This window comes from Helianthus annuus, chromosome 4 (assembly GCF_002127325.2).
Source record: "Helianthus annuus cultivar XRQ/B chromosome 4, HanXRQr2.0-SUNRISE, whole genome shotgun sequence".
NCBI lineage: Eukaryota > Viridiplantae > Streptophyta > Magnoliopsida > Asterales > Asteraceae > Helianthus > Helianthus annuus.
The window spans coordinates 125,611,511-125,636,849 of NC_035436.2; the positions used below are offsets into that span (position 1 = coordinate 125,611,511).

At 39.7% G+C, this 25,339-nt stretch overlaps 3 protein-coding genes across 7 annotated transcripts; 2 read left to right on the forward strand and 1 right to left on the reverse strand.

The window, feature by feature from the left end:
- The first annotated feature begins 1,268 nt into the window (after positions 1–1,268).
- LOC110940379 (polyadenylate-binding protein-interacting protein 11) lies at positions 1,269–5,309 on the forward strand. 5 transcript variants are annotated; one of them, XM_022181935.2, is made up of 11 exons: positions 1,269–1,539; positions 1,622–2,058; positions 2,264–2,368; positions 2,435–2,479; positions 2,571–2,643; positions 2,743–2,855; positions 3,041–3,100; positions 3,185–3,232; positions 3,334–3,402; positions 3,834–3,895; positions 5,055–5,304. In XM_022181935.2, the coding sequence occupies exons 2-11, from the start codon at positions 1,699–1,701 to the stop codon at positions 5,110–5,112; spliced, it is 993 nt and encodes a 330-aa protein (XP_022037627.1). In that variant the 5' UTR covers positions 1,269–1,539; positions 1,622–1,698; the 3' UTR covers positions 5,113–5,304. The 5 variants fall into 5 exon arrangements, with proteins under 5 accessions (XP_022037627.1, XP_022037625.1, XP_022037624.1 ...); XM_022181933.2 differs by having other exon boundaries at positions 1,274–1,539; positions 1,608–2,058; positions 2,261–2,368; XM_022181932.2 differs by having other exon boundaries at positions 1,342–1,539; positions 2,261–2,368; positions 5,055–5,309.
- Positions 5,310–8,590: 3,281 nt separating this feature from the next.
- LOC110942992 lies at positions 8,591–9,304 on the forward strand. The gene has a single exon (XM_022184752.1). The coding sequence runs from the start codon at positions 8,591–8,593 to the stop codon at positions 9,302–9,304; it is 714 nt and encodes a 237-aa protein (XP_022040444.1).
- A 15,126-nt stretch (positions 9,305–24,430) lies between these two features.
- Positions 24,431–24,880, reverse strand: LOC110942991. The gene has a single exon (XM_022184750.1). The coding sequence runs from the start codon at positions 24,878–24,880 to the stop codon at positions 24,431–24,433; it is 450 nt and encodes a 149-aa protein (XP_022040442.1).
- Between the last annotated feature and the right edge of the window lie 459 nt (positions 24,881–25,339).

Genomic DNA, 25,339 nt, shown 5'->3' on the forward strand with positions numbered 1-25,339 from the left:
AAAATATTTGAATTTAGTCGGGTTGGTAAATATTTATTATATTCAACATGGGGCGATTATGTTGCTATTTTTAATAATGTAATAGCGGGTGTAAATTTTTTATTTGGTTACATAGATGTAACCCGTATAATACATATGGTTTATAAAATTACTTATTATATAAAATTAGATTTATTCAACCCGTATAATAGACAGAGTTTTTTTAAAATATAACTTTATTTCAAGAGTCAACCATAAAATATTTTGTTTTATTCTTTTAAATAATATTAAATAAATGGGTAAAAAGACTAAAATACCCTTGGATGACAAGATTTAACAAGAAAATCTAACTGGGTTGAGCCTAAAGGACAAAACGGGCAACAAACTTCGTTGTAAAGGGCAAAACTTATCAAGATTCGTTAAAGTGGACACCGCCTGATAACTGGTATTAAGATAAAGGACAAAACTTGTAATTTTTCCTTTTTTAAATATAACTTTTTTATTGTTTGGTATATAAAATTACATTTATTCACCCGCACAATAAACGAGTTGTTAAAGATATAATTTTTTTATTATTTAATATATAAAATTATATTTACCCAATATGTGTAATGAGGTTTTTTAAAATATATTGTTTTTTTATTTAGTATATAAAATTTTATTTATTCAACCCGTGTAATCTATTCAACACGTGTAATATACGGGGTTTTTAAGGATGTAATTTTTTATTATTTGTTAGATTTATTCAATCCGATTATACACGGGTTTTTTAAAGATACGACGTTTTTAGTATTTAGTATACAAAATTACATTTATTTAATCTATGTAATACACATGGTTTTTAAAGATGTAACTTTTAAAATTACATTTATTTAACCCGTACAATATACGGAGTTCATAAAGATATAACTTTTTATTATCTAATATATAAAATTACATTTATTCAACCCGTGTAATACACGGGGTTCTAACCTAGTAATCATTATTTATAAGTCTTGTAACAATATTATAATGCATAAACAACAAACTAGCCTTCATATAACAAAAAAAAAAAAAAAAAAAAAAGATAACATGACTAAAAAGAGATTACATTATGGAACAACCAAGTCACCAACTACCACATTACATTATTATACGGATTAAAAAAAAGAATCTAAATTTATTTAAGGATCTTTTAAATAACTTTCCATGATTAAAACGGGTCCGAGTGAGTGATGATCCCACACATTTTGTCCCTATTACACATCAACAATTAAATATATTAAACACAAGAAAAAGTAAATAAAATCATGAAGAAAATAAAAAGAAAAAAAGGTTGTTGTTGTGCTACATTGAATGCTTGTTCATATACCATCATTTCTTGAACATTGACGGATAAATCAATCTCTCTCTGCAACACTTTTCCAGCGAACCAAAAATTTCCATAAATATTCAATCTGTACTGCATAAGATCAAATTTTGTTTGTGGGTTTTTGATTTTGATCCATTTTAGAAATGGGTTTGGTTTAAATTTTGATTCTTGGTTAATGTGTAACAACAATCTTGTAAGCTCAATTGCAGGTACATCTTTTTCTCTAAAATAAAAAAAAAAATCACTCAATTTTTAATCTTTTTTATTTAATTTCAAGATTTTGATCAACAGCAACAATACCCAGATCAAATTAAACCCCAACTGTGAAAAAGATTTGATCGTTATCAGTTTGAATCCATCAAACATCAATGGCTGTTGTTGAAAATGTTCGGAGTATCAACGTTGTTGCATCAGATGTCGATCGATCAAATGATTACAACAGCCACCATCAGCAACAGCTGAAGATGACGTCACTGCAGTCGCCGCCGGCGAACGGTGGCGTCGCCGGAAACGGTTACAACGGCGGTGGTGGAGATGGGTTTAAGAAAGAAATTAGGGATTTGGAAGAAATGTTGTCAAAACTTAACCCTATGGCTGAAGAATTTGTCCCTAATCAAAGACCTCCGTTGCTGACGTCATCTGGTTCTCATTTTGGTTATGCTGCTGTTAATGGTTTCTTGGGTCAAACTAACAACACTGCTTTTACTAATGCCACTCCCACAAGAAGGGTATAAGTTTTTTTTTTTAATCTTGATAATTTTCCACGTTTGGTTTCTTGATTTAGGGGCGTTTGGATAGAAATAGAAATAGAAATAAACTGGTTATGATTTGATTATATGTTGTTGTTTTGAGGTTGAGGGTGAAATAATCTGTTTGGGTATAATTGTTACTACCGGTATGCGCTTTATGTTATTTGCATTTTATGATCAGAAGGGGAATTTTGCTCATGGAAAGCGAAGGATGAACAGCAGAACTAGCATGGCACAACGGGACGATGTGATTAAAAGAACAGTTTATGTGTCTGATATTGATCAGCAGGTAAAGACTTTTAAATTTTTGCTGTTTTTTATGTTGATGAACAATTTTGCTATTTTATAAATGTAGGTAACTGAAGAACAGCTTGCTGCTCTCTTTGTTAACTGTGGGCAGGTAAACATGTGTGAATTTGTGGTATTAAAGTTGAAAACATACCAATGTGAAGGAAGATCTGACTCTTGTTTTTTTATTTGGAATTTTTAAGGTTGTGGATTGTCGTGTATGTGGTGACCCTAATTCCGTTCTTCATTTTGCATTTATAGAATTTACTGATGAGGGTATGGGAATTTAACCTTTGGTATCGAGTAAATACTTTTATTTATTTATTTTTTTTTTCCATTTTTTGTGATGTTTCATTGTATTTGATGTGTTTGCAGAAGGTGCAAGGAATGCATTGACTCTTAGTGGAACAATGCTCGGGTTCTACCCTGTTAGGGTTCTGCCTTCGAAAACCGCAATTGCACCAGTAAATCCAACTTTTCTACCCCAGGTGACCCTCTTTTACTTTCGACTTTTGTTGATCTCGATACGCTATGAAGTACACATTTGTGTTGTTTGCGGGTCAACCCATTCGAACCCATGTTGACCTGTTAACCCCACCCCAGGCCCCATCTTGCCACTTCTAGTGTGCTTATACTTATTTTCTTCTAACTTATTAAAATCCGTGTTTTATAGTCTGAAGACGAAAGGGAAATGTGTGCAAGAACCATTTACTGCACTAACATCGATAAGAAGGTAACTCTTCAACTCTCTTTTCTTAATGCATATTACGAACAGATAATGCATGATATGCTTATTTAATATCTGTTTTTTAATCAGGTCACTCAGGCAGATGTCAAACTCTTCTTTGAATCACTCTGTGGCGAGGTTTGTGGCCTTCCGTTTTTAGAAAGTCCGAAAATCTACTCTTATTAGTTAGTTATTTCTGAAGTTTTGAACCACTTGTTGTGGAATTAATTATTTTCTAGGTTTATCGCTTGAGGTTGCTTGGGGATTATAATCATTTCACTCGCATCGCCTTTGTTGAGTTTGTGATGGTATTTTTTCGTGAGATTTTTTAGCCTGTTTTTGTTGCTCAAAAAAGGAAACAACTTGAAGCACTAAAGACTTCTAACCTATATTTGTTCTAAAAAAATTGCTTTATTATATGTGCAAATTACCCGATCTGAAACATATATAATACGCGAAACTTGATTATCAACAATTAGTGATGTGGGCCCTGCTAAATCTTGAATTATTTAAAATCATGCTTAATGCATTTGTTAGAGTTGGATGTGATTAACCTTCTATAGCAGGTAAAATGGTGACTTTACACACCAGCGTGTCATCAAAAAATTGGTGTCACACCACCATTTACCTGCTATAGAAGGTTGCTTACGTACAACAATGGAAAAACGGAAGTACCCTGCAGGATTTTTTTAAAATATATATTTTCTTAAATTTAGGTATTTTTAATACTTTCTTGCAGGCCGAGAGTGCAATTGCAGCTCTGAACTGTAGTGGCGCTGTGCTGGGATCGTTGCCAATAAGGTTGAGTGGTCGTTTTTCTCTGTCAATTTAATATATTCCCGTGTACCAGTTTCTGTTATCATCAATTTCCAGAGGGTGCCGTTTGAATACGTTTATTTATTAATGGGTCGATGCGGGTTGTTTTTCATCTCTAATGGGTCAAGCGGGTAAAATAAAATAAATAGCTTTAGGAAACAGGATAAATGGGTCGAAAGTTGTGCACAGTGTGTTATTAAGGTTAAACTGCACGATATAAAAAATGAACTTAAAAGAGACTTTTTTCCTAATTTTAGCAACCAAATTACATTTAATTTTTTTTTTGCTGTTAAAAAAACCTTATGTGGCATCTTATTTGTCATTTTGATGTATATGTATATGTCATGTGCATCTGATTTGAGTTTACATATATTATTTAAAAATGGGAAATTGGCCTTTAATAATCCCACCTAGACCTTATTGGCCACTAATAATCCCACCTCAGAATATTCCCCCCACCAGTCCCACCTTTCACTTATTTTTCTACAATGGTCCCCCGTTAAAAAAACTTAACGGAGTTAAGCTTTTTTCCAAATTACAAACAGATTTTTTAGGTCTTTTGATCAGAACGACGATACGAGTCCATTGATGTAAAACTTGCCTCGAAACGGTGCTCCAAACGATGAAAACAGCGCTTCAATTCGGGTGTTTAAATTTCTAATTAACGAAAATCAAGTCACTTGGAGCACCATTTCGAAGTAAGTTTTTAGATCAATGGACTCGTATCATCGTTCTGATCAAAAGCCCTAAAAAGTCTGTTTGTAATTTGGAAAAAAGCTTAACTCCGTTAAGTTTTTTTAACGGTGGACCATTGTAGGAAAAATAGGTGAAAGGTGGGACTGGTGGGGGGAATATTCTAAGGTGGGATTATCAAAGAATATTATTTTTTCGAATTTGTATATATATTTTTTATTATGTTTTTCAGTTAGCAGTGTATCGCATATGTGGAGAAAGTGTGTTTCAACTTATTATTTGAGTGATATAACTATTGTAATCATATTTAACACGTTCGCTATTTTATAAATAAATGGAGAAAACATGTTTCTGGTCGATCTGACACGACATGTCAGACCCACTCCTTTTACCAACTCTATAATTGCTTCTATCATTGACGATGTCTCTAATATGGATTCGTTTTATGCAGGGTGAGCCCTTCAAAGACACCAGTTAGGCCACGTGCAGCCCGTCCTACTATGCACTGAATTAGCTTCAGATTTCTTCTAATCGATCTGCTCCTTTATATCTACATATACATGCATAGATACAGAGAAACTGTTGAAACATTGTCATGGCATTTATGTTTCTAGTTCCTGTCTTATGCATCGAGACTGACTGTTAACCTTTAGTTAATTTAATTGCATGTCCCTTCCTGTTTTAGTTACATTTTCTTCAAACTTCATGGGTTTATTAGTTCAATATTATCAAGATGCAGTATGCACTATTGTGTATGAGTTTCAAGATCTTTATGCCATGAGAACCTTTTCAAGATTTTGCTTATAAGCGAAGATATGCAAACCGAGTTTCAACTGATCTTTTAGTCAAGATATCGACAGGTTGATCAATTGTAGGTAAGTAACAAACCCATTGTACCGCTGCGCTAGTAACTCTATGTTTGTTGTTCCTTGGAAATCTATAAGTGTGAACTGTACGCAGTTGATTGCTTCACTCGAAGATAATGAAGTATACGTTCGACAACAATCAAATGTCAGTATGTATGTTTTTTTAGAAACGAAGAAACCTTAGTGAGAACATACGCATGCATCTCTAAATATCAAGACTAAATATTGCAAGACTCCTGTTGTATAGAAATAAAGAAAAGTATCATGAAATGAACTTGCAAGACTACTGTTGTACAGAAATAAGAAATAAAGAAAAGTATCATGAAATGAACTCGAGTTCTTTCAAGTCGTTATATGTTTCAATATACATTTGATGTAGCGTCTATGTTTGACAACAATCAAATGTCGGTAAGTATGTTTTTTTTAGAAACGAAACAAAGAGACCTTAGTTAGAGCTCCAAATATCAAGACTAAATATTGCAAGCAGTTAGAGATGGGCATATGGGGTTTTTTTTTTTTTTTTTTGTACCCGGAACCGGTTCCTACCCGGATCCGGTTCTTGTTATAGTGTAGGGGAACCGGTTCTTGTAGGAACCGGGTCCAGTTCCTAACCGGGTTTAGAGCTTTAATACTGGAACCGATAGTAACTGATCCCGGGTAGGGTTGGAACCGGGTTCTCTGAAGAACCAGTTCCACGGGAATGTCTTAAAAATCGCTGAAAAGATACTGTGTAACCGGTTCTTAAAAGAAAATTCCTTATATTGAACAAAATACTACAATTTTAAAAACATACAAACATATTAAAGAAAACAAAAACATTTTGAAGCCGGTTTATTTCTTTGACCTTTATTTGTCAATGTCGTGGATGCGTCCATTTGACTTGCAGCTCGCTTTGGTGGTGCCACTTCGGTACAATCGTCTTCCGAATCATTAGTTTGTACTTCTTCATCCTCCTCTTCATCAACTATCTTGTTCTCTAATTCCACTTTGTCTTCAAGACTTGTCTTATCTTAAATACGCTCCACAGCATCCAAATGATCCTTTAGGCAAATTGTCATCTCTATTGATTTCGGTGTTAGTCTTGTTCTTCGTATGGACAATACCCTGCCATTAAGAGAAAACACACATTCCGAAGCTACAGTGGAAGCTTGGACCGTTAGTATATCACGAGCCATGGTGGCTAGAATCAGGAATTCCGATTCTTTTGATTTCCACCATGACAAAAGATCAAACTTTTTATGTTCCGCGGCGGTCATAGTGCGCGAATAACATGTTTCTTTATATCTACCAAGTTCACTTGATGGGACGTTACCTCTTTGTTGTTTAGCCGTTTCATCTCTAACGACATTCAACATCGTTATGAGTGAGTCTCCATCAGTAGTCGTTCGACAAGTGGCCGACGATCGAGACTCAAACATATTACTAGTATTATTTTCTCCATATTTTTGTAAATAATGATCATAAAGTTTTGATAAACAAGTGTTAAAATTCTTTTTGATTCTTTCTTTTAACCTTGGATCCTCCTCATGCATATCCAACTTGTCGTATATTTCTTCAATCAAAACTTCAACACCCGACACATTTAAAATTGGATTTAAAGCAGCGGCACAAAGATAAACGGATGGTAGATCCAAAAAATATTTTTTAAACTTTTCAATCATCGGTTTCATCATGTTCCTCAACATGTCACTTGAATTTTAAAATTTTCTAAAATTCGTAGTGATCATATACAATTCCGAAAGAACAAGAGAACTAGTAGGGTAATAAACACCCGAAATGTTAGTTGTTGCCGTTTTGAAAACTTTTAAAAAAGTACTTAGTTTTTCAATGTTTCCCCAAGCCATGTCGGGAAAAGGGTCGACTAAGTAATCATCACTTAGTGATGTATGAAAAGTTTTTAACGTGCCCATTTGTTTTAAAGCCATTTCGAACATAAAACAAGTAGAATTCCAACGAGTTGGTATATCCCAATTAGGTCCAATTAATTTTTGATTAACATCGTTACAAAGTTTTTTATATTCTTGATATCGTTCTTTTCCATTTTTGAAAATGTCATGAAGCATAATTCGAAAAGCTTTAATAAAATCCGAAATAAAAGTATCCTTTAGCCTCATTTGCACAACTAAATTAATAATATGTGCAACACATCTTGTGTGATAAAACGCCCCATCAATAATCAGTTTGTACTTTAATTTTAATTTATCGATCGTCGTTGTGTTGTTTGAAGCATTATCAAATGATATTGAAAAAAATTTATCCTCTAAACAATATTTAATGATTGTTGCATTTATAATTTTAAAAAATATTTTCACCGATATGAAGAGAAGTAAACTCGTCAAACGTAATTGTGCGCTTCATCATTTGCCACGTATCGGGATCAACCCAATGAGCGGTGACACAAATGTACGATTCGGGTAAACCATGTGGAGCCGACCACACATCAGTAGTTAAGTTAACACTAGTTTTTAAATTTTTAAAAAAATCAATAAAGGTAAGAATTTAATGTACCGAGGTTTTTTTGTTTACGGATGAACCGGTTCCGGGTAGGAACCGGGTACGACCCAATTTTTTTATAAAATGTGTAATAGAATAGACCTAGATATGTAATTTAGGAATTGATTTGTAATTATCTTCTTCCCATGTTATTGGGCCATGTATTCTGTATATATGTATTTGAGATGAATGAGAAAGGATCAAGGGTTTGAACCATATCTTTCATGGTATCAAGAGTCTAGGTAACCCTAGCTAATTTTCGCCTCCCCCCCCCCCTCTCTTTGCCGTTTTTCTTTTCCTGTTCATCACGTCCCGCCGATCTTCATGTCTTCTCCAATCCATCCACCCTGTTGTCACCATCAACAATATCAAGAACTCCATCCCTTTGGTTCTTGATCAACAAACAAATCACTATAATACCTGGGCTGAACTTTTCAAAAACCACTGCAAAGCTTATGAATGCTATGATCATCTTCAACCTAAGAAAACCGACACCTCAACCTCCACCGACAAACAAACCGCCCCCACTTCACCAAAACCCACCTATTCCGAGTCATGGGAACGTATCGATGCCATTGTTTTGCAATGGATATACGGTACCATAACTCAGGATCTCTTACACACCATTATGAAGAACGACACCACCGCTTACAGAGCGTGGACCACCCTACAAAACATCTTCCTTGACAACCAAGAATCCCGCACCATTGACCTTCAAAACAAATTTGCCAATACCCGTCTTGACCAATTTCCCAACATGTCCGCCTATTGCCAAGCCATGAAACTCATGTTCGACCAACTCACCAGTCTTGGTTCCACCACCACCGAAAAGCAACTTGTCATGCAAATCCTTACCGGCCTAAACGATCAATACGAAAACATTGCTCTCATTCTACAACAAACTGTCCCCTTACCATATTTTTACAACACCCGTTCTCGTCTTTGCCAAGTTGAGGAACGAAAAACGGCTCAAGCAAACATTTCGGGACAAGCTATGGGTACCGCACTAACCACCACACCGGACACCTCCAATCGCACCACCAATAATACTCGTGACCGATCCCGTGGTGATACCTATGACCGCCGTGGTGATACCTATGACCGCTGGGGACGCGGACGTGGCCCGGGTCGCCATGGCCGCGGTTCCTTCGGCCGAGGTCGGTTCAACAACAGCGACAACTATTACAGTGGGGCTCCATGGCATGCACCTCCTTGGGCCGGCCCACATACACCTTGGAATCAATGGCCTACAACACCACCATGTCCCTATCCCTCGGCCCAAACCCAACAGCCCAACACACCAAACCCGGTGACGTGCAGTCGTAGGTACACGCAAATTTAATCCCAATAACAACTAATTAGCTAGCGGTAAGTGGGTATCGAACTCAGGGAGTATGTGGAAAATGTGTTTATGTTATAGTTTTGTGATTTAACTACAATTAACCTACAATGCAAAAATTAAAATTCAAAAGTTGATTGTTTTGGTTTTAAGAACTACTATTAACTACTTAAATTGCAAATCAAAGATTAAGTTTGTAAACAGATTAGGAACAAGCGACCATCCTAAATTTCCAGTTTGCTTTTGACAATTGTGTTAAAATTCACTTGAAAGAATCACATAGACATGATTCGTGTATAGTTGTTTGTTGTGATAAAAGGGAACTAAGTACTCGGATTATGACAATGCAAGGTTGTTACCCGATAACCAATTGATTAATATCCAACCCTAATCCCTCCCGTGATATCTCGGTTGTCAATGACACCAAGAACGTACGGTTTAGAATATGATTATAACATCAATCAACAATTTACAAACAAACATTCACACACCATAATAAACAAACAAACATTGCAAGTCTATTATTCTAGAAATACGAATCCAAACACAAAAGTCATAGACAAACCTTCAATTCAGGATGATCACCATAAGTTGAGCCACACATAGCTTGGTGAATCATCATAGCAACAAGTTCAATGTTCATACGGATCGAAAACACAAACAAATTGTTTAGAAAATGTTTACAACCAAGCAAGACAGCCAAAATCGCCCCTAGAGAGTTCCCAAATCGTCCAATCATAAGAATATCCCAAAAGACACCATAAAAACTGATTAAATGAGGCAGTTACGTTTTTCTCGCATCTTCCACCATAACTTACGGTGCCACCGTAAGTTACGGTGGCCTTCAAGATGTTACGGTGATTTGAAACTGAGTTACGGTGGACTTCTTTTGTGTTTCAGGACCACCGTAAATTACGGTGGCACCGTAAGTTACGGTGGACCCCTGAAACATGGGTTTTGTTTCTTCTTTCACTCCACGCGTGACCCGTTCATCTCCATTCCTTCCTAAGCTGCGTTTTATCCACTTTAAGCTCCCGAACCGCATCTGAAACATAAGCAACCGTAGTTATCTAATTCAAGATAATTACACAATTAAATGAGGGATAAACATGTCTTTTAACATCATAAAGGGTTGTCCAATGGACCACCCGTCACATCCCCACACTTAACCGTTGCTTGTCCCAAGCAACTCATTAAATCAATTTCTCAACAAGTGATCAATGTAAACCAAGCAAAAACATGCAATCCTTTTACTAACCCCTTTTTAACACCCAACTAATGCACCCCTCACTATGTCTCTCTTCTCGGTTACAAGTAAGCACTAGCAATATGAGCTAGACACACAAAGGCTAACGAGCGGTTGCACAACTATAAGCTTGTACCTAAATCGATCCTTCTCCTAATAAGTGCCAAACATGAATGCAAATCAAAGGGACTTTCAAGGTTGTAACGTGGCTAGGTGTATGGGTAGGTGTCACACCCCCAAAATCCACACGCGGAGTATCACCGCTTGGGAGCGTGACTGACCAGGATCAAGCCACCAATCATATTGAACATGTAATTAATATTAAGAAAAATAAATGTAAACCATCCATTCAATACGATAGGTGTTCAAAACATAACCATAGTTTTAAAGTGTAGCGGAAGCATAGTAAATAAACTAATAATAGTTAATAGTTTTAAATGTCATAACAGTTCAACGTAGAAACCACGATCCTTGCCCACAACGACCCGCTTCTCCAGTGCAAGCTCCAAGTACCTAACGATCTGCAAGGCATGTAACAGAATGATCAACAAACTAGTTGAGCGAGTTCACAGAAAGTAAATGCGTAATAGTAAGTTCGTTTGTAACAGGTGGCTCTACTGGGCCTTTAGTACGTTCTATTGGTGGGGGCTTCCCATGTTGTATAACCACTAGACTATTCGTATCAATAAGTATCCTTCACAACCGAGGATAGTGATCAGTATAAGTATCCTGCACATCCGAGGATAGTGATCAGTATAAGTATCCTTCACAACCGAGGATAGTGATCAGTATAAGTATCCTTCACAACCGAGGATAGTGATCAGTATAAGTATCCTTCACATCCGAGGATAGTGATCAGTATAAGTATCCTTCACATCCGAGGATAGTGATCAGTATAAGTATCCTTCACATCCGAGGATAGTAATATGATAGTCTAGTCATAGTGTCAGTAGTGTATCTATTCAACCTTATCCTTTCAATCCCATTCCCAACACCCCGGGAATCCCATGCCTTGGTAAGAGTGTGAACTCACCTTGGTTTGCTCGGTATGCTAGGTTATGCACTCACAAGTAATTAATCACGTCCTATTGTATGCACGTATAACAAATCAGTTCATGTTCACAATGATACGCATGCAATTTAATGTTCACATAACAGTCAGTTTGCATATCGGCACAACACGTATTATTTCACATTTAATCATCAACTATCATTCGATTCACATTACCCATCCTTCGATACATTGCTCATCCTTCGGTCTAACAATTATCACAATTATGTTTCGACACGTCTTTCGATGCACAGTTATCATCTTACGATTCATGGTTATCTTTCGACACATCAGCTATGTTTCGACATAGTTATCACAGTTATCATTCGGACCGAATGCTATGTTTCGAACCAATGTCGTCTTTCGGTCAATGCTATCCTTCGGTCAACGCTACTATGGTTCGGTCAAAGCTATCCTTCGGTCAACACTACTATGGTTCGAAGGACATGTATCTTTCGGTCACAACTATGTTTCGAATAACTAACATCTTTCGACAAATAACAGTTACGTTTACACAAAGTTTCCAAGTTTATCCGATTATCAATTAACACAAATTCAGTATTCAGTTACTTCAGAATCGATCAAACAGGGAGTTTCATATTAAATCTCATGAACCCTAATTTAACCACATGAACAATAATAACACAATCGAACCGGCCCTAGATCACTATCATGCGATTCTATTAAAACAACATCAAAACCTCAAGTATAGACAACCAATCATACTAACTGAACCGTTCGGATGCATCACATACATAATCGATTAAACAGGTTAACATCATACAAACAATCCGGCCGATTAAGCAAATCTGATTATATGTCCGGCTGATCAATCAAACATGTTTGGCCGATTTGCTAGCCGATCAACAACAACATCTAAACAATCATGACAATTCAATCCAATTATATTTGCTAAACCTACCATATCCGATTCATAACAACATACAAGCAACATCATGAAATCAAAGCATCGAGAAATCAAAGCATCGTGAAATCAAAGCATCGTAAACAACATCACACACTAACCGGAAATCTGGATTACGGAATGAAATCCTTCGAACAGGGAATGGGTCTGCTATGCCGTCACACACACACAATAGAACTAGGGTTTTGAAACTAACTGTCGACTTACATGCATTCACGTATTTAAATCGTATCACAGGAATGGGCCAAGCCCATTAGAAAGACTGGGCCGAAAGATGTCGAAGGATAGAGTCCTTGGTCGAAGGATATGTTTCGAGATCCTTCGAACCGAAAGTCGATCCTTCGAATCGAAGGATATGTTTCGAGATCCTTCGAACTGTATGTCATGTTTCGTGATCTAGACTAAGTGTTTTAATAATAATTCTAATATTATTTTCTACCACAGCAAGTAATCACATATAGGCAAAATGACAATACGTTTCATTAAAACACAACGCGTACAATTTCAAGTCCACAATCCAAACAACTAAACAGTCAAAGTCAACGCGCATTTAATGCGAAAGTGAAAGTCAGAAACTCGAGTTGTCACATTATCCCCAACTTAAAAGAAATTTCGTCCCGAAATTTGGTACGCACTCACTGAGGAAGCTAGGTAAGTTACATCGTTCACTGGTTTTCCTGGGGTGTCACATCATCCCCCCGTTGATTTGGAATTTCGTCCCGAAATTCAGTAGTAGTAGCTTCAGCCTCAGAAGTGGATGCATTGGTTTCGAATAACTGGGGATACTTTACTTTCATCTGATCTTCGCGTTCCCAGGTATACTCTGGACCACGCTGGGAGTTCCAACGAACTCGAACAAGAGGGATTCTCTTGTGTTTGAGGACCTTAACATCCCGGTCCGTGATTTCAACTGGTTCCTCGACGAACTGCAACCGCTCGTCGATAGTGAGTTCCTTAAAAGGAACTATAAGGGTCTCATCTGATAGGCATTTCTTCAGATTCGACACGTGAAATACATTGTGAACTGCACCGAGTTCAGGAGGTAGGTTTAATCTGTAGGCTACTTTGCCAATCTTTTCTAAGATTTCGAATGGTCCGACGTACCGCGGATTCAGTTTGCCTCGTTTACCAAATCGAACCACACCCTTCCAGGGTGAAACTTTCAATAAAACCCGGTCCCCGACCTCAAATTCCAATGGCTTTCTACGCTTGTCCGCGTAGGCTTTCTGACGGTCGCGTGCTGCCGCCATGCGTTGTCGTATCTGTGCTATCTTTTCTGTGGCGTCCACTACAATCTCTGGACCCGTAATTTGACTATCCCCCACCTCTGCCCAACAGAGAGGTGACCGGCATTTACGTCCGTACAATGCCTCGAATGGAGCGGCTTGAATGCTGGTATGATAGCTGTTATTGTATGAAAACTCCACTAAAGGGAGGTGCTTTTCCCAGCCGTTGCCGAAATCAATGACACACGCTCGAAGCATGTCTTCTAGAGTTTGGATAGTTCGCTCAGACTGCCCATCCGTCTGAGGATGATATGCTGTGCTCATGTCTAAACGTGAGCCGAAGGATTTGTGCATCGCTTGCCAAAGCTCTGACGTGAATCGTGCATCGCGATCCGAAATAATAGAGGTGGGCACTCCGTGCCTCGAAACAACTTCTTTAAGATAGACGTCTGCGAGGGTGGAGAACTTGTCCGTTTCCTTAATCGGCAGGAAGTGTGCAGACTTGGTGAGTCGATCAACTATGACCCATATTGTATCGTTCCCACGCTGAGATCTAGGTAGGCCTGTAACAAAATCCATGGAAATTTCTTCCCATTTCCATTGAGGTATCTTGGGCTGTTGAAGTAGGCCTGATGGTTTCTGATATTCAACCTTGACTCTCGCACAGGTTAAGCATTTTCCAACGTACGTAGCGATGTGAGCCTTCATACTAGGCCACCAATAAGTGGTACTGATGTCGTGGTACATTTTATCCGACCCTGGATGTACCGAATAGCGAGACTTGTGAGCTTCATCCATTACAAGTTCGCGTAAACCGCCATAAAGTGGGACCCAAATACGCCCCGTTACATAGTAGGCGCCGTCTTCCTTTTGTTCCATGCGTTGCCTTGAGCCGCGTAAGGCTTCAGCTTTGACGTTTTCGGGTTTCAGTGCTTCTAACTGAGCAGCTCGTATCTGTGCAGGAAGACTGGACTGAATAGTAAGCTGTAGCGCTCGCACGCGCTTAGGTAGAGTGTCTTTCCGACTGAGGGCATCAGCCACAACATTGGCCTTGCCTGGATGATACTTGATGGCGCATTCATAGTCGTTTAGAAGTTCAACCCATCTTCGTTGACGCATATTCAAATCCTTTTGCTTAAGAATATGCTCGAGACTCCTGTGATCGGTGTAAATCGTGCACCTGGTACCGTACAGGTAGTGTCGCCATATCTTAAGCGCGAAAACAACAGCTCCCAGCTCCAAATCGTGCGTCGTGTAGTTCCGTTCATGAACCTTGAGTTGCCGCGAAGCGTAGGCAATAACTTTATCCCGCTGCATCAATACACAACCAAGCCCCTGTATCGATGCGTCACAATAAACCACGAAGTCATCCGTGCCCTCTGGCAATGAAAGAATAGGTGCGCTGCAAAGCCTATCCTTTAAGTACTGAAAAGCGGTCTCTTGCGTATTACCCCATCTGTAAACGACACCTTTCTGTGTTAGCATAGTAAGTGGTTGCGCGATCTTTGAGAAGTCTTTAATAAATCGCCTGTAGTAACCCGCCAAACCCAAGAATTGGCGTATTTCAGTCGGTGTACGTGGTGCTGGCCAGTTTCTGATCGAATCAACCTTGGACGGATCGACATGAATCCCATCCTTGTTCACCACATGGCCTAAGAAGTGGACTTCACGAAGCCAGAAGTCGCATTTTGAAAACTTTGCGTACAGTTGCTCCTTTCGAAGAAGTTCCAAAATAAGACGTAAGTGCTGCTCGTGTTCCTCCTGACTCTTGGAGTAAATCAGGATGTCGTCGATGAAAACAATGACGAACTTGTCGAGATAGGGTTTGCACACCCTGTTCATAAGATCCATGAAGACTGCAGGCGCGTTCGTAAGCCCGAATGGCATGACAAGAAACTCGTAATGACCGTAGCGAGTTCTGAAAGCGGTTTTGGAGACGTCCTCATCCCGGACTCTCAGCTGATGATACCCTGACCTTAAATCAATCTTGGAATAGTAACACGACCCTTGCAACTGGTCGAATAGGTCATCTATGCGCGGAAGAGGATAACGGTTCTTCACCGTCACCTTATTGAGTTCGCGGTAGTCGATGCACATCCTGAACGTACCGTCTTTCTTCTTCACAAATAACACTGGAGCTCCCCAAGGCGAAGAGCTTGGACGAATAAAGCCCTTTTCCAAGAGCTCTTGTAGCTGCTTCGACAGTTCTTCCAGTTCGGTTGGAGCTAAGCGATACGGTGCGCGGGCTATTGGTGCTGCTCCAGGAGCTAACTCAATCTGAAACTCGACTTGACGATGAGGAGGTAAACCAGGTAAATCTTCCGGAAACACTTGAGGAAAATCACGCACAACTGGTATATCCTCCAGCTTCTTTTCCTTTGCTGATGCGTCAGTGACAAGTGCCAGAATGGCAGTATGTCCCTTTCGTAAACATTTCTGCGCCTTTAAGAATGAGATGATGCCAACCACAGCACCACTCTTGTCACCTTGTACTTCGAGAGGTTCTTGGCTGGAGCGAGGAATACGAATAACTCTTTCTTTGCATAAAATCTCCGCGTGATGTTGGGATAACCAATCCATACCGATGACGACGTCGAAACTACCCAAAACTATGGGTATGAGATCAATCGAGAAAGTCTGACCCGCTAGAACAATACTACAACCCTTGACTACCTGTGCGGCTTCTACACTTTTACCATTGGCTAGTTCTACGACGTGTTTGGTGTCTAGGGGTGTTGGTGTACGTTTTAATAATTTACTCATTTTCAATGACATATAGCTTGTATCAGCACCCGAATCAAATAAGACAGTAACATAAATATCGTCGAGAAGGAACTTACCCATAACCACATTGGGATCATTCACTGCATCTCCTCGACCCAACACAAAAGCACGACCACGAGCTTCATTGCCGTTGTTGTTGTTGTTTCCCCCGTTGTTGTTGTTACCATTACCCTGATTGTTGTTACGGTTGTTGTTGTTCTGGTTTCTGTTCAGCTGAGGGCAATGCCTTTTGAAGTGACCCTCTGCACCGCAATGAAAACACCCTTTGTTACCCTGCTGCTGATTCTGCTGTGCTTGAGGTTGCTGCTGATTCTGGTTTGCAGGTCGAGCGCTTCTACAATCTTTGGCCTCATGACCCATCTTGAGGCATCTTTGACAACGAACCTTATTACACTGGCCACTGTGATGTTTGTTGCAGGTGTTACACTTTGGAAGGTTTCCTCGATACCCTCCCTGTCTGTGGCTGCCTGAGGAGTGCTGACTGGGACTCTGGTAACTGTCTGTCTTTCGCTGTTGAGCTTGCGACTGCACTGAAGCTGATCCCTTGCTAGAATCCCCATCCCATTTTCTCTTACTTTCACTGGGAGTAGCAAGTGTAGTAGAAGCAGTAGCGGTAGCAGTAGCACTGATACGCTTAGGCAGTTTATTCTGATCCACTGCCTGATCGGTGATGCGATGAGCGAGACGCTGGATTTCCTGGATGTTGTTGAGGTTAGCCGAGGTAACGTGGCTCTGTATTTCTGGTGCCAAACCTTTGAGATACAACTCAATACGCTTGTATGGAGGGTCCACCATAGTTGGACATAACACAGCCAACTCATTTGATCTCTTGGTGTAAGCTTCGATTTCCGAACCAACCATTTTCAAGTTATACAACTCGTCCTCCAACTTGTGAATGTATTCTCTAGTGCAGTATTCCCTCTTGATCAGTTCTTTGAAATCATTCCAGGGTGTGGCGTTAGCAGCTGCCAACCCTAAGATCTGCACTTGTGCGTTCCACCAAGTGAGCGCAATCCCTTCAAGTGTGCCAGTGGCGAACTTCACCCTGCGAGCCTCAGGGCATTCACACATTTCGAAAACCGACTCGAGCTTTTCAAACCAGTGGAGGAGTCCAACTGCTCCCTCCGTGCCACTGAACGAGCTAGGACGACAATCCATGAAATTCTTGAAGGTGCACCCAGGTTGTTGCTGAGCGGGTTGACCTGCTTGGGCGGCTGCAACTGCCGCAGCAACGAGGGCCTCTAGCTGGGCTTGAGTCATGGTAATTCGTGCGGCCATTGATCTTCACATCAAAGGCAACATAAGTGAGAAAGGTTCGCGAATAGTGCGATGACAGAAGAGTGTAAGCACATAAGTATTCTCATGCAATGACAAGTTGTGAGCAAGGTAATGTAAGCATACTACGAGCAAAGTTCTATGCAAATTCTAGCAATGTAGGCAATAAACATAAACCTTATTACCTAGGAAGTTGAGTCTTGCACGTGGAGCGAAGCGTCGTTGTGGATCGTTGAGAGCACTGTTCTGGTTATAGTCTGGTTTTAATAAAAACGTTTTTCCCATATTAAAACCAAGTTCTCTATAACCAATGGCTCTGATACCAATCTGTCACACCCCCAAAATCCACACGCGGAGTATCACCGCTTGGGAGCGTGACTGACCAGGATCAAGCCACCAATCATATTGAACATGTAATTAATATTAAGAAAAATAAATGTAAACCATCCATTCAATACGATAGGTGTTCAAAACATAACCATAGTTTTAAAGTGTAGCGGAAGCATAGTAAATAAACCAATAATAGTTAATAGTTTTAAATGTCATAACAGTTCAACGTAGAAACCACGATCCTTGCCCACAACGACCCGCTTCTCCAGTGCAAGCTCCAAGTACCTAACGATCTGCAAGGCATGTAACAGAATGATCAACAAACTAGTTGAGCGAGTTCACAGAAAGTAAATGCGTAATAGTAAGTTCGTTTGTAACAGGTGGCTCTACTGGGCCTTTAGTACGTTCTATTGGTGGGGGCTTCCCATGTTGTATAACCACTAGACTATTCGTATCAATAAGTATCCTTCACAACCGAGGATAGTGATCAGTATAAGTATCCTGCACATCCGAGGATAGTGATCAGTATAAGTATCCTTCACAACCGAGGATAGTGATCAGTATAAGTATCCTTCACAACCGAGGATAGTGATCAGTATAAGTATCCTTCACATCCGAGGATAGTGATCAGTATAAGTATCCTTCACATCCGAGGATAGTGATCAGTATAAGTATCCTTCACATCCGAGGATAGTAATATGATAGTCTAGTCATAGTGTCAGTAGTGTATCTATTCAACCTTATCCTTTCAATCCCATTCCCAACACCCCGGGAATCCCATGCCTTGGTAAGAGTGTGAACTCACCTTGGTTTGCTCGGTATGCTAGGTTATGCACTCACAAGTAATTAATCACGTCCTATTGTATGCACGTATAACAAATCAGTTCATGTTCACAATGATACGCATGCAATTTAATGTTCACATAACAGTCAGTTTGCATATCGGCACAACACGTATTATTTCACATTTAATCATCAACTATCATTCGATTCACATTACCCATCCTTCGATACATTGCTCATCCTTCGGTCTAACAATTATCACAATTATGTTTCGACACGTCTTTCGATGCACAGTTATCATCTTACGATTCATGGTTATCTTTCGACACATCAGCTATGTTTCGACATAGTTATCACAGTTATCATTCGGACCGAATGCTATGTTTCGAACCAATGTCGTCTTTCGGTCAATGCTATCCTTCGGTCAACGCTACTATGGTTCGGTCAAAGCTATCCTTCGGTCAACACTACTATGGTTCGAAGGACATGTATCTTTCGGTCACAACTATGTTTCGAATAACTAACATCTTTCGACAAATAACAGTTACGTTTACACAAAGTTTCCAAGTTTATCCGATTATCAATTAACACAAATTCAGTATTCAGTTACTTCAGAATCGATCAAACAGGGAGTTTCATATTAAATCTCATGAACCCTAATTTAACCACATGAACAATAATAACACAATCGAACCGGCCCTAGATCACTATCATGCGATTCTATTAAAACAACATCAAAACCTCAAGTATAGACAACCAATCATACTAACTGAACCGTTCGGATGCATCACATACATAATCGATTAAACAGGTTAACATCATACAAACAATCCGGCCGATTAAGCAAATCTGATTATATGTCCGGCTGATCAATCAAACATGTTTGGCCGATTTGCTAGCCGATCAACAACAACATCTAAACAATCATGACAATTCAATCCAATTATATTTGCTAAACCTACCATATCCGATTCATAACAACATACAAGCAACATCATGAAATCAAAGCATCGAGAAATCAAAGCATCGTGAAATCAAAGCATCGTAAACAACATCACACACTAACCGGAAATCTGGATTACGGAATGAAATCCTTCGAACAGGGAATGGGTCTGCTATGCCGTCACACACACACAATAGAACTAGGGTTTTGAAACTAACTGTCGACTTACATGCATTCACGTATTTAAATCGTATCACAGGAATGGGCCAAGCCCATTAGAAAGACTGGGCCGAAAGATGTCGAAGGATAGAGTCCTTGGTCGAAGGATATGTTTCGAGATCCTTCGAACCGAAAGTCGATCCTTCGAATCGAAGGATATGTTTCGAGATCCTTCGAACTGTATGTCATGTTTCGTGATCTAGACTAAGTGTTTTAATAATAATTCTAATATTATTTTCTACCACAGCAAGTAATCACATATAGGCAAAATGACAATACGTTTCATTAAAACACAACGCGTACAATTTCAAGTCCACAATCCAAACAACTAAACAGTCAAAGTCAACGCGCATTTAATGCGAAAGTGAAAGTCAGAAACTCGAGTTGTCACATTATCCCCAACTTAAAAGAAATTTCGTCCCGAAATTTGGTACGCACTCACTGAGGAAGCTAGGTAAGTTACATCGTTCACTGGTTTTCCTGGGGTGTCACAGTAGGAAAGGGAATATATATGAAGTAGCGAAAATTTAACCCGGTCTTTTTATTACACAATAAAGCAAACTAACAACTACCAATTTAACTAATATGTACAAGACAACTAAACATCACTTTTTTTTTCTTTTTTCTGATTTTTCTGATTTTTTTTAACATAAACAAACATTCACATAACATATCTAAACACAACTAAAGCAACTACTAGCACTATAAGACCGGGTCAAATTGGGTAAATTTTTAAGTAAGTAGCTAGGGGTAACAAACGATAAGCTTTTAGGCACAAAATGGCTACTACATGTCCAAACCCCCGCCCCTCTCGCAACCATGCTCATATATATAACTTATGAGGTCCAACCCCCCAAATCCCACACTCGCTCACACCAATGACGAGGCTACCTAGATGCCCTTATCCTTTTTGCATTCCAATTCAACTAAGGACTCGAACCGTATTCAAGCACAAGTTCTAATGCACCCCCACCCGTTGCCACTCTCATCAAGGACAAGCATTATTTATGTACACGTGTGGCTTCAACTCTCACCAAGAATGAAAGGGTATCAAGGGTTGCCGGTGCATCAATTGGAGTTAATCTAGGGTGTTCAAATTTTCACAATGTTTTGCTTGACTCAAAATTTTTCAAATTCTTCAAAAATTCCCCCCCATCCCCACACTTGGGATACATTGACCCCAATGTATGGTTTTGGAGGCTTTGATCACTAAACCCCTTTCATATCATCCAAAAGCTCAAAACTCAAACCACAAATTTCTTTTTGGATTTTTCATTTTATAAATATTTTTTTTATATTTTTCTTCTTTTTTAACACCAACACACCACCGACTAGCACCAACCCAAACACAACATAACAACTAACACCACCCAACCACCCGACCATAAACAAAGCAAACTAACAAATATGCACAAAATATACAAAGGAGGAACACAACCTGACTAATAATAGCGCGGTCTCGGAGGTCCAAAAATGGAAGACATCATGTCGTTCCATTCTCCAAACGCAAATGAGTCGCTACTACTCCCACCTTGTTGTTGTTGAGCTCCTTCTTGTTGTCACGGGTCGATCCATTGTGAGTGGTGAAGCTGTGGAGTCGGATACGACACACTACCATCATAAGGTGGTAGAGAAGCATAATCCACATGTTGTGGATCCACCACCACCGGCCGCCCGGCGTGCCAATCTGCATGTAATCTTCTCTCTTGATCGTCATGGTACCGATTATTCATTTCCACTTCATGGGAATACGCAAGGGTGCGATTCCACGCCTCATTACGATCAAAGCTATGTTTCAAGGACCGCTCTATGCTTGCACTCATCATTGTATTTTGATCATATAACGTCCGCTCCGATCCCGACCATGTTTCAAAAACGGAAGCCGGAGGACGTTGATTTGCTATCACCTCTTGCATAGTACCTTCATAAGCCCACCCGGGCTCATAAGAACGCTCCGTATAATCGTAAAAAGCGCTACCATAACCTCCACTCGGGCCCCCTTGCCCCAAATTCACGTTCACATGTTCACCACCATGCGGCGCATCCGCATAATCATCGTCACCACTTGGGATTTCTGCATCACTTTCGGGTTCATCTTCTTCGCCCGGTAAAAGATCTCTAGCACCCGCCTTTAACGCTCTCCATCTCTGCCCTTCCGACTTAAGCTTATGGTACCACTCCGATTGCGTATAATTCCAACCAATCCCCATCTTGTCTAGAGTAAAAGGCTGATGTCTTTTTTGTTGCTCCTCTATCTTCTGACGTAAGTGCCTTTTGTTGCTTCATTAATCCCGTGATGATTCGGCAATATGGGATAATGTCTCTTCCAAACTTGTTCCGGCAGATCCATAGGTGGTTCATGATCAAATAACGGATTGGGAAGCGCGGACCCCCAGTAAGTAGCGAATAAAGGACTGGTACTTCAGGAAACCTTACTTGCTCCTTGTCCCCCCTTCACGGTATGACATTCAAAAGACAAATTGCCAACAATAATTTCGCTTCGATTTTTAAATTCTTCCGATACAAAACTCCATGATAAGTACCGGGCAAAAATAGAGTTGCCAACATGTCGTTCCAACGGGGGTGCTTTTCCGGCTTTAGCAAAAGATTATCAAGCGTAGGAATCATATAATCACGGGCTGGAAGACTATCATATTTCCCAAGCTTCTTCAATGTATCAAAAGACATTTCCACTGGAACCCCATGCACTTCACCAATTAGCTTCATTTGCGATGGCCTATCGTATTGATTACATTTAAGAGTCGCCATCCACTCTTGGATTTCGGTTATAAACAAGTTGCTCTTATCTTTGTCAAAACAACTAAGTGCCGACTCCCAACCTAGAGCGCGGAACTTGTCAAACACCCCGAACTGACCAAACTCAACTTCCCGGACTTCCCTCTCACATATAAAGGCCGCTGCCTTATTCTTCAACTTATTCATACAGTCATTGTATAACGTTGGCTGCCAATGCTCCGGTTGCTCATCCAATGGACCTGAGTCCCATTTTGGCTTTTTAGCCGGGTCCAACTCCATTTCTTCCTCACTTTCACTTTCACTTTCATCAATTCGACCCATGTATTATCTCTTCCGTGGTTGTTGTTCCGGCTGTTTGCCCTTTCCCTTCGATGACGAGGATGAACTAGCTCCGGTCTTTTCTTTTGTTCGTGCCATTTCCTACACACATAAAGCAAACAACACAACCAATGCAAACATTAGTCTTTTCTCCCCACAAACATCCACACACTTGCTTGTTACCATGGTTGTAGATGTTAGTGAACCATAGATTTATCAAAAAAATTTCAAAAATCGGGCATGGTGTCTCTACAATGTAGAGCATCCCAAAAGTTCACTACTTTAATCACAAATCCTACATCTACAACCCATAACCATGTTCAAGTAACAAGTAACAAGTCAAAACTATGAACAAACAAGTGGGGATGAACAAATAACCTAAATAACCTTACTTTTCACAATGCATCATCAAAATATAACAAATAAGCTTCCATACCTTGGTTTGAAGATGCTAAGATACTTGTGAAACAAAAATTTCAAAAACCCCTAAAATTTTCGGAATTAGGTTTTGGAATTCGACCCCAAAAACTTCGTTTTTTCACCAATTTCTTCTCAAAATCAGAAAGTGCGTGAAAAATTAGCCAAGATAGACTCCGATTTCACTTGATTTGGTTGAAAATTGAAGAAGTTATGGGTGATTAAAGGTTGAAGAAGCTATGGAGATCTTGTGGGGTTTGGAAAGTGATGGGTGAAACTTGTGGTGAGGGAAGAATGAAAGAAAAGGAGTGGATGGGGTGTATTCACGTGACCGATCATTTGTTGTTTATTATTATTTTTTTTTCTTATTTTTATAAAACGCCGGACCAGGAACGACCCTTTGTCTCGCCAGGTCCACCATAAATTACGGTGTGGACCGTAAATTACGGTGGATGCTGGCAAGACAATCCCACCATAAATCAGTAGCGAAACACCGTAAAAGCCAAAAAAAAATTTATGGCCACCGTAACTTACGGTGCCACCGTAACTTACGGTGCCACCGTAAATTACGGTGGCATCTGGGCACATCTGGTTTGCTGCAAAATGTCATTTTTATATATTTTTTCATTTTTTCGATTTTTTTGTGTTTTTTAAAATTTTTCAAAAACAAATAAAAATCACCCTACCCCCTCGAAAGTTCTATGTTGTCCTCAACACAATGTTAGAGCAATTCGTGACCCGAATATCCCCACACTTGTTTCAAACATGGATTTCAAAGAAATACGGTAATTGCACAAACTATACAAAACAAAATAAAACGAAATGCTACTATATACACTACCAAACCTGGGCCTCTCATTGTTGTTCCTCATCGACCGGGCGTAGAATGTAGCCCACTTTATCAAGCTCCAAATTGTTTATGTCGTTCCCCTCCATGTACGATTTCAACCGGTGACCGTTTACCGTTTGTTGTTTTAGCGTTTGCTCGTCTTGGATGTCTACATCACCAAACCTTCCAACTCGCCGAACGACATACGGGCCCATCCATTTACTTTTAAGCTTACCCACAAACATCTTAAGTCTTGAGTTGTACAACCAAACTTTTTGACCCACTTCAAACATTTTCTTCCGCAATTTTGCATCATGCACCTTCTTGAGTTTGTCTTTATACGCCGATGCACATTCATACGCCTCGTCTCTAAGCTCTTCAATTTCACACAATTGTAGCTTTCTCATCTTCCCCGCTTCGTTGTAGTCCGCATTAACCGTAGTGATCGCCCAATAAGCTCGATGCGCTAACTCCATTGGCAAGTGACACCCCTTTCCATACACCATCCGGTAAGATGTTGTGCCAATCGGAGTCTTAAAGGCCGTTCGGTATGCCCATAACGCATCATCCAATTTATTCGACCAATCCTTCCTATCCGTTCTTACCGTCTTCATGAGAATTTCCTTGATTTGACGGTTGGACATTTCGACTTGTCCACTCGTTTGCGGATGGTAGGGTGTGGCAATTCGGTGATTCACGCTATACCTCTCAATAATTTCCCGAAATTGAAGTTCTTGAAATGTGAACCTCCGTCACTTATGATAACCCTCGGAATGCCGAACTGGGCGAAGATGTTGGATTGAACAAATTTGCAAACAACCGAATGTTCATTTGTGCGTGTTGCAATGGCTTCAATCCACTTAGAGACATAATCTACCGCCACCAAAATGTATAGAAAACCGTTCGAATTCGGGAAGGGGCCCATAAAGTCAATG